We start from the raw sequence: 10,919 nt of genomic DNA, 5'->3' as shown, positions 1-10,919 counted from the left end.
GAGTGTTGGGATTACAGGCATGCACCACCACGCCTGGCAAGAAAAATCTTTAAAAACAAGTAAAATAGATTTTAGGACTGGAGCTGGTGTGAAACTTGTCCTTTTAATAACTACTAAGAAAAGATTCACTCCATGAATTAAAAGTGAAGTCAGGCCGGTACAGAAAAGTAAGTGCCAGATATTCTCATGTACATGGAAGCTACAGAAGTTGCTCTCATAGAAGGAGACTGCAGAGTTGTGGTTATCAGAAACTAAAGGGCAGGGCGGGAATTAACAGAGGAGGGTTCATGGGGCAGGGATGCCGCCCATAGCAGGAATAATGTCTAGAGTTCTACAGGACAGCAGAGGAGCTATGGTTGACGACAATTCACGGTATATTTCAGAATATAGTAGTAAGGATTTTGAATATTCCCAACACAAAGAAATGATAAACACTTCAGATGATGGATATGCTAGTTGCCCTGATCTGATCATTACATTTACGTACGTGCACTGAAATATCACGTTGTACCCTACCAATAGTTACAATCACTATGTGGCAATTAAAATTTTTTAAATATTGAAGATGGCTAGGGAAGAGTTCTTTTAGAACAAGTTGTTTTTAGGTACTCCAGGACCTCTAAAGGTTACCTATTTGTAAGTATATTTCAGTGGTAAATTACTCCTGCTTCTTTATTAAAATAAAATTTCTAGAAATTTCTCTTAGCCTACTTTTACTGTTTTATCAAAATTGGTAAAATCTTATTTTAAAAAATAAATGATTCTGCATTTTTACTCATTTACAAAATGTTTTCTCATTTGTTTGAATCAGTAAGATATTTTCTGCATTTTATTTATTATATCCAATCAATATACAAGAGGCAGCATCTTTCAGCTTATATCCACAGAAACTCATAAACTTGTATTTCAACACTAGCAAATATCAAGTGGTCACCCTTAAATTTCATAACCTTTTAAATTTGACCTTTCAAAGTTCTTATCTCTCCTCTCTTAAATTAAAGGTAAAATGACCTTAATCAAAAAGTCTACAGAAAAGAAATAATTTTATTGAAATTCAGCAAATATAACTCAGAGCTTTAATTCAATAGTAAAGTGCTTGTGTATGTGTCTCCAATTTATTCCTTACAATGGACTGGAAAAGAAATTCAGATTATGGGTCTTCTTTATCTGAAGCAGAAATTTCTTTAGAGATAAAAATAACCGAAAATCACATGAATTTTACTTAACCCAAAATATAGGTTCAAGTACAAATGACATAAACATCAGGTGTTTATGGCTAGATTTTCTACTTGCTTCAGAAGAATCTGAAAAAAAAAAAAAAAAAAAAGTTTAACAAGGAAGCCTTGTTTAATCACCTGATTAAATCTTTGTTTAGGCCTAACTCTTTTGAAAAGGAAGCAAAGTAACACATAATATATTTTCATGCTATGAAGAAAGTATTCATTTGTTTTGTTTTGTTTTGTTTTGTTTCTGATACCGGGAATCGAAGTCACGACCTTGCGCTTGCCAGGCAGGCGCTGTGCTGCTGAGCTAAATCCCCAGCCCCGAAAGTATTCATAATAACTGAAAATTGGCATTGTTTGAAAGCTCTAACCAACTTATCCGTCACTGAAGTACATACAGTGATGAACATCTACAGGCATGGGAGAACTGCCTACTAACTACTGTCTTCTGTCCCACTGAATTATCATCTTGTTGGAAGATAATGTTCAGAAACTCTTTGATGTGCAGATTTTTAAAATGCAGATAAATGCATATTATTCCTAGCATATGAGAGTGTCTGTGTGTGGGGGGAGAAATAGGATATAAGTACATGACGAAAATGAGGGAAATAATGGTAACTACTTGCACTACCTACCTGTACATCTAAAGAACAGTATATTCTATATAGTAGTAGACTATACAGTGTAAGCTAAATCTTACAATTAGAAAAGTTATAATCACAAATAATAAAAATCAGAAGCCTAGATACTGGAAAAAGATGTACATGGTATTCTCTATTATTAGCCCATAATAGCCAGGCATGGTGGTGCACGCCTATAATCCCAGCACTCGGGAGGCTGAGGCAGGAGAAATGTTCCAAGTTTGAGATTAGTTTGGGCTCAAAGTGAGCTCAAGGCCAGCCTAATTTGCATAGCTAGACCCTGTCTCAAAAAGACAAAAACAAATACAATAAAAACAAAAGTTATCCAGTAATAACAAAAATTACTACCATTTATATTGTTTATAAGGTACTTCTATGTACAGTCTTTGGTTTTATTCTTACTAAAACCTGGTAAAAAAAAAGCAGAATATCTGTTTGACAGGTCAGAAGCAAAAATCTGAAGAACTGCAATGCAGCATAACCACACTTTCTGACTGCAACCTTTCCACCACTCCTCTTGCCTCGTATGAGGCTAAACCCAACAGACTCCTGAAAAAACCACATTTCTTAGTGATACAGTGGCTCACAGTGACATCTTCAGAGAGGGTTACTGTGGTAAAAATGACAAATGAGGGCTGGGGATGTAGCTCAGTGGCACAGCGCCTGCCTGGCAAGCACAGTGCCCTGAGTTAAATTAATATAAAAAAAAAAAAAGGACAAACGACTAGAAGAAAATCCTGTGGCCAATGCATACAAAAGTCAGACAATTAGTAAACTAGTTACTGTACAGTATATCAAGACATACATGGTCTGAGATGGAAGATCAGTATGGAGCAACTTCCACATCATTTACATAATTGTTCTAGAAGTACAATCACTTCTTACTAAAATATTTCCACAGCAAGGAAGAAGAATCAAAAAATATACCCTACAAAGATGCATTCTATAAAAGACTCAATCCTATATTCCCACACTACCAAAACCATTGAAAAAGATGAGCTAAAACAAAATCACTTTTACTATGTAGGGAAATTATGACTCACGGAAGAGTTTTGATTCAGAATACATATATGGGTTTGTTCATTTAAAAATATTCACTGAATACCCACTATGCGCTCAGTATTTAGGTTTTTGGAGTACTGTGGGAGATTCAGACATGAATAAGACGTGGACTTAGAGTTCAGAATAAGGGCAAGCAAAACTTTTTTGTAAAGAGCCAGATGGTAAACGTTTTAGGCTTAGTAGGTGACAGTCTCTGTTGCGAACTCTCAATTCTGCCATTATAGCATGAAAGCATTCATAGGCAACAGACAAACAAGTGGTGTACTTGTGTTTCTTTACTTTTTTTTTTTGGTACCGGGAATCGAACTCATAACCTCAGGCTTGCCAGGTAAGCGCTTAAGCCACTGAGCTATACCCCTGGCCCTGTACATGGGTTTCAAAAATCATTTTATTCATAAAATCTGGTGGTTGACTGGACTTGGCCCATGGGCCACAGTTTGTTAATTTCTGGTCTAGAACCACTGACAAGATACAACCAAAAAACTACACCATCATCTAACTCTTCAGATTTTTATTATTTCCTGCCTGACTCCATAAAAGTTCCGCTTTTGTGTGTTGCAAACTCCACTTTCCTAAATATTCCACTCAGCGGAGCTGCCGGAATGATCTTATGTTTCAATACGATGTCACTGCTATTTGTAGAACTTCAGTGGCTTTGCACTACTTGCAAAGAAAAGTCCATACTTTTTTTTTTTCTTCCAGTACCAGGAATCAAACCATAACCTTGCGCTTGCCAGGCAGGTGCTGTGCCGCTGAGCTAAACCCCAGCCCCCATACTTTTAAGTAGAATATAAAAGGCTCTTAGAGGGCTGGGGATATAGCTCAGCAGCACAAGCACCTGCCTGGCAAGCACAGAGTCCTGAGTTTGATTCCTGGTACCAAAAAAAAAAAAAAAAAAAAAAGCTCTGTGTTTCATCCCGTGCTGTAGCTTCCTGACTTATCCTCACCAATGTCTCTCTCTAGCACCGCCCCAGCTTCCATGCAGAAAAAGTACTAAATTATTCAACATATCACAATATTTTGCATCTGTTCCTTTGTATTTGTTCTTTTCTCTACCCACCAAGAGACATTCACATCTACCTACAAAATTCCTGTGACATTTTTCACTGCACTAGTTGACCACACCCGATACTTTTTTTGCCTTATGTATGCTTTCTATTACTGCACATGAAGGATTTGACTATGAGCTGCTCAGTGGCAAGCAATTTACTCCTTTGCAGTTGTAGCATTAACACCTCACAAGGTATATGGCATATTGTAGGTACTGGATAAATCTATTTTGAACCAAAATCAACTGGTGATATCATAAATGATGCATTACTATTTGAAGAAAGAATCAGAAAAGGTTGGAAGAAAGGGTAGAATATGAGTCAAGTAATGGAAAGACAGGTAGAAGTAGAGGGAAAACATCCTAAATGCAGCAAAAAAGTCAAGAGCAAAAAGGTTGAAAAATAAATCAATGTCTGACAATTCATGAGTATTTCAACTTGGCTGAAGCTTATGGGGGATAATTAGGAAAACATCTAGAAAGGCTACTTTTGACTCAGATCTAGAGGACAGTCTGTACTTTGTAAACAACAAGGAGTCATGAATGAACTGAAGTGGGAAGGTTAAGGGTAAAGAGAAGGTGGGCAGTGGTTGTGAGAACTGAAAAATACATGCCCAGATAGAACCGAGAGCATGAGCAAATGACCCGATGTAAGACACAACAGAACTGCAGCAATCACAGATAATCCTGAAGTCTAAAGCCGGGGAAACTCTAATAAACAGAGAAATACAAGGAGGAAGGAAAGTAGTTTAAAAAAAAAGACAATGCAGGTTTACTAAAATGCTAAATTTGAGGTTGACAAAACATGCAGGTTGGGGGTATTTAGTACAAATGTGAAAGTAGAAGACAGATATTCTCAAGATATAAAATATAAATCTGAGTCATCTATGATAAAAAATAAAGAACAGAGCAGACAGGAAATAAGAGCACTTCATCAAAATAATATCACAGTATTATTCTATCACAGTGCCTGTAACATTACTCTATAATTTGCAAACAGGTCTGTTTCCCTACTGTGAATTCCTTAAGGGAAGTGATCATAATTTATTATCTTTGCATCTCCAGCCAAATGCCTCAAAAATACCAAATATTTAGTAAATTTACTGAACAAAGCAGCTCCTGTAATTCCAGTACATAGACTATCCAACTTCCCATGACACGCTACAACTTAATATACAATGAAGATTAAAAATTTTTTTTTCAAAATCTTTGCTTCACAAGTCTGTGTTGGGGGCGGCAACCTCAACAGATGAGCTGGCGGTTATCACCGGGCAGATGTTGCCATAGCCTTTCTTCCTGCTCTTCTGTAGACTGAACAGTGGACAACTAACTCTGAACTATTTTATCATCTCTCTTCTCCAGCAATACCAGCATTAACCTAGCAACTGGCATGCTTGAAAGGAAAGAGAAAGAATGCACACTTGGTATTTAGAGGCACGCAAATGCCTAATTGATTGAAATTGTTTTTCCTGACCTTTATATGTCTGTTCATAGCAGTGGACTGTGCTGCTCGCACCAGACCCTCCAGTTCAGCACCACTGAAATTCTTGGTCTCCACAGCCAGTTCTTTAATGTCTACGTCAGTAGACAATAACTGATGGTCTCTCATCCTTGCTGTGTGGATGTGAAGGATCTGTAGGCGACCTTTTTCGTCTGGTAAGCCTGATAAAAACAGATGAGACATTCTCCCAGGTTCCAGAGCCCATCAGAGATATAATCCCAATATTTTTCTCTAGGTATTCAAACACGTGAACAGTTGCTTCTCATGATGTAAATTTTCTAATGAACACTAAGTTACGCGACATTGGTCCTGTCGATGAACTCTGAATGCCACATGCATCTGTATATGTACAAGTACACACACGCATGCGTCAGTAACACATCTGCTTACCTATCTCCATTTTGACTTCCAGTCTTCCAGGTCGAAGGAGAGCCTCATCTATCAGATCTGGTCTATTAGTCATTCCTGAATGCGAATGTTAAAACAACAAACAAATGATCAGAGCTTAAAGAATAAGATAAAATGTCCCTTTAGTAAGCTGAGAGGATACTTTATAACAAATAGAAAAACAACTTATTCTCAAATTTAAAAACAGCATTTTGTTCTTGATCTGTTCTACTGAAAATACCAGAAAACTTTGCTTTACTATTTCACTACCATTATAAGCCAAAAAAAAAAGTAATGAAAAATTGAATTAAAAAGAAAATTTAAGGTTCAGAGATGGTTAAGTATATATCTGTGAAATGGACAGAGGAGTAATGTGAATATGATCTCTCTGACTTCAACGTTCTTTCCCTCTTTCACAGGCTGGTGATTTTCAATCTTCCTAAAACAGCGCTTTTTTCCTCCTCAAAAACTGTAATGTAGTTTGAAAACCACTGCATCCCACTGTGCTGCCTGTCTCATCTGCGGGTGAGCCATAAGCATACACTAAGCCACTAAAATCCACCATCTATTTTTCCTCTAAAGCTCTGAATTAAATTCAAATTCTTCAGTGTCAAGTGATTCTAGTTTGGAGACACTGGCAAAAAACAACCTGCATAGATCTTAATGTGCCTCATGTTTTTGGAAGACTGGAAGTTTATAAACCAAAGTAAACACACCAATGACGAGGATATTGTTCAGCTGCTCCACCCCATCAATTTTGGACAGTAACTGGTTGACGACAGTGTCGTGAACTCCGGTGCTACCAGCCATGCTCCCTCTCTGTTTGCAGATGGCATCAATTTCATCAAAGATGATGATGTGCAAACCACTGTTTGCGCCAAGCTATTAAGGGAAGAAATTATGTTAAAGGTCATAATTTGAATGTATTATTAAACAAACTAATCAAACATGCAAAACAAAGCTTTCAACAGGTTAATTTTGCTCCATTTTGACAATATAGTGGCATAATTTAATCATGGTTGTTCTCTCTCCAAGGTATTGAAATCACGTTCTCGAAACTGCAACTTGAAAATACATTCCATAACCTCACATTTAATAGCCATAAAACAAAAATATATATTATATACTGATACATAGTGCATGTGTGTATATGTATCAAGTAACTAAATGTGAATTTATGCATGTCTTATCTCACTGTTGGAAAGAACCCTTATTCGCATTCGCTGTCACTGAAAGGCATCATCCTGTCATTTTTTCCGAGTTTTGGTGAGAAGACTACTGCAGAAACAGTAGGTTTAATGTTGTTTTTTCATACTGTATAAAAAAAGATTAGCTCCACCCAGAGGGTGACTAGTAATTGGGCAAGTGAGTGAGGGAACTGAACATCACTCACAATTTACTGCTATGCAGTGAAAATAGATGACTTCTCCCTACGAGTAAAGTGAGGACACTTTTAAGAACATGCGAAAGTGGGTGCTCTTTCACCTGCACAGTGACTTTCATTTAGTACTGGACACACAGTCATCATCAGTCTTCTCTACTAGCTATTCTGAAATATATTAGTTATTGGGAAACATAGTTCATTCCTCTCCAATCGCTTTCCGGTACTAAGTATCAACCGAGGGGTACTCTACTACCTAACTAATCCCTAACACTTTTCATTTTGAGACAGGATCTCACTGGGTTGTCCAGGATGGTCTTAAACTTAACATCCACCTGCCTTAGCATCCCAAGTAGCTGGAATTACAAGCATGTGCCACCATACCTAGCTTTTCTTTTTATTTTTAACACACAAAAAAAGAACATTAGGGATTTTTTTAAAAGGTGAGAATGAACATAACCTAAAAATAACTATATAATAATATAAATTAAATGGTGAACATAATTAAATAGAGGATTAAATATGGTAAGAATTCATTAACTCTTTGGTAAAAAAATATATATATATATTGAGACAGGGTTTCACTATGTAGTTCAGGCTGGCCTCGAACTCATGGAGATCCTCCTGCCTCAGTGTTCTGAGTGCTGGGATTACAGCACTCAGATGAGCCACCATATCTGGACAAAAACATTTTTTAAGAAAGATTTTTAATTTTTAAACTTTATTATAAAAACAGTAATGTCAACTGAGCAAAAGGTGTAAAATAAACAGAAATAAAGTTTAAAAATTGCCAAATCATATCACCTAAAAATAAATGCTGTTAATATCCTACAGATTTACTTCTACATTTTAAATCTATTTTAACTAAAAATCTAGGAACCCAGTGTACAATATTTATATTCTTTTAAACATCAACTGTTCTTTGAAAATAATTTTAAATGGTTATTTTTGTTTCTAATTGCAAAACATATTATTATAGAAAATCTGGAAAAGAATAAAGAATATAGAGATCATAACCACCCAAAATTCAGTTAGCCAAAATAGTGCTATGTAATACTTTGTATACTGCTTTTTTTCAGTCTAGTGATCGCCTTAAATCTTCCCCATCACTGTACAATGCGACTTTTAATGGTTCTGTGTATTCCACCATGACTCGTTTCATCGTTTCATTCCTCCACGCTGTATTAATTCCTGTTGTTTTCATTATTTCCAAGGTCTTGGCATTATACATGTCACTAAAATGAACATTTCAGTACTTAAACCTTTGATAATATATATAATTCCTAAAGGTGAGTATTAGGTTAAAAGGTATAGTAAGTGTTTCAAGGACCTTGAAATAGAGTATCAAAGCTTTTCCAGATTATCAATTTATAATCTCACCACAGTGCATAACAGTGCCTTACTGACCAGTTTGACATTGTTTGTAAACTACCTTTTAAGCCACTGTTAGCTTTTCTCTTATTATTTGATAAGTCTTCTTCACATTTTCCTGTTGGCGCTTTTATTATTCTTTTTTTTAAAGGAGGTTACTTATTAAGGCTACTATTACACTTATTATAAATATTTTCTTCCAGTTTTCTACATCTTGATGCTAGTTATAGCACTTTTTGATAAGCAGAAGGTATTTTTTTTAACTATTTAAACAGTCAGGGATATCAGTTTTTGTTTTTATTTTTATGACATTTTGTTATTTTTATCCTTAAAATCCTTCCTTATTCTAGACACTGATGGTTACCTATATTTTCTTCTTTCTACATTCTTTATATTACATATAATTTTCTATTTGTGTTTTTGTTTATTGCACAAGTGAGGTAAGAATCCACCTAATTCTTCTTCAAATAGGTAACTAACCTACCCTGTAGTGGACACTAATCTTTCCTTTCATCAGTGACTGAGATGACATCTTAACCAGGTTTTGCATTTTTACGTATGCTAGATGGTCTGTTCATTCTATTCTGCTCCTGGGATTCTTATGTGCTGTTATCTCTGTAACATCATGGCAGTAAGTTAGGCAAGCTCTTCCCACCACACATTCTTCTTCTTTTTTCAGAACTATTTCTAACCATTTCTATTTGTAAATGAACATTAAACTCATTCTACCATAGGAAAAACTTCTATCAATTATAAACAAATAAAGAAATCCAAGCTTTGATTAGAATTAGATTAAATCTCTAAATTAGAAAATACATAGGGGTGAGCCCATGAATCTTTACATTTAAAAATTTATAAAGCTAGACATCAGAAGACAAAAAAGTCAATTTTACTGTAGAATGTAAAAACAGACAAAATATCTTCCATACATTGTATTATTCATATTTGGCATATTATTAATTTTTAATACAATTCTATGTAAGATGATATACTTATGTGTATAGCAAAGCCTTTAAAATTTAACTAGATTTTATATTTTTTCTTGAGCACTACTTATAAATTGCACACCTTCTATAAGTATCTTAAAAATTAAATTAAAATCTGAAAAAACTCAGCTTTATTTCCAAGTATCATTGTATTTTACTGAACAGACGTCTAATGATAAATGACAGCCTGCTTTTTACAAAGAAATTCAACAGCAAAAACTTTATCTTTCCATGAGTAGAAGAGATTGGGTATGAGAAGCTGGCACTGTAAGTTCAGCTTTGCCAAAGCCCTTCTATGCAGAAGGTGGTAACTCTTGCCACCTTCAGTATAAGACAAATACACTCATTTGTGACTAAAAAATAGCCGATTTTACATTATTTTTAAAAGACGTTTTATTCAAAGTTGCCTGCCTAACCTAGGAAGAAATCAAAGGTTGCTATGAGGCATAAATTTTGCTGTCTCTGTGCTCTGTGTTGTTCCTGGAATCACAACTTCCCTCTCAGCTCATCCTCAAAAATCACCTATGTGCGCAGGAAAGTCACAGACAGTAACAGTGTTTAATTAAATGATTACAAGGGGAAACTGTCTTAAACAGAATTCAGTACAACTCTGACCTTTCCAGAACCTACTAATCTTATCAACTATCATCAGCTCTTCCCCCAACCTAGTCAATACAGTAACATCAAGTTTAAGACGTGTATTACTTGAATAAAGGCAAATTCTTATAGCAATGAACTAGGAATCAGGGCAGCAAGGATGTCAAAGATTAATTCTCACAGATTAATACAGCTGAATCATCATAACCCTTTACCCAAGGACTTAATGCCCACGATGCAATCTCTTAAACTCTGTTTTCACCATCTGTAGCCGTTTACCACAGAAGCAGAGACAATGCTGTTGAGCTTCTGGTGAACACATGACAGCGGCTGTGCTATATTCAACCAGTTTGACCTACACCTAAGCATGCATTCCATCAGCCCAGACTCTCCAAATCACAGCGCAAATGCTTTTTTTTTATTATGTAATGCACACTTATGCTCTATGGAATTAGCTAGGTACACCAAGTCATTTCTGGATGTTGACTGAGAAAGGCTGGCTATGATTAACATCTATGCAGAAGTTTTGTGCCAATTCAGTCTTATTATTATTTAAACTGCCCACAAGTTTAGAATCAGTACCAAAGTTACTTATGTAGCTCTGTGTGAACTACAATTGAGATTTTATAAAATGCTTTATATGGTATTTTATCTCATGTGTGCCTTGCTGTATAAACATCAGGATCTATTAGACTCAACTTTTTTTTTTTTTTTTTTTTTTT

The 10,919-nt window shown here is 35.6% G+C and overlaps 1 protein-coding gene across 1 annotated transcript in view; it reads right to left on the bottom strand.

Annotated features, from left to right (window-relative positions):
• The window catches only part of Nsf (N-ethylmaleimide-sensitive factor), a gene marked incomplete at its 5' end in the record, with an annotated part of 121,942 nt that overhangs the window by 51,083 nt on the left and 59,940 nt on the right, over window positions 1-10,919 (bottom strand). Inside the window, 3 exon segments of the mRNA XM_005402272.2 lie at window positions 5,449-5,636; window positions 5,866-5,940; window positions 6,579-6,744. Of these exon segments, the coding sequence (XP_005402329.2) occupies window positions 5,449-5,636; window positions 5,866-5,940; window positions 6,579-6,744 (429 nt within the window).

Source organism: Chinchilla lanigera, unplaced genomic scaffold, assembly GCF_000276665.1.
Source record: "Chinchilla lanigera isolate Chin_1 unplaced genomic scaffold, ChiLan1.0 scaffold00077, whole genome shotgun sequence".
Lineage (NCBI taxonomy): Eukaryota > Metazoa > Chordata > Mammalia > Rodentia > Chinchillidae > Chinchilla > Chinchilla lanigera.
Note: the sequence above shows the minus strand (reverse complement) of the source record. Positions and strands in the feature narration are given on the sequence as shown.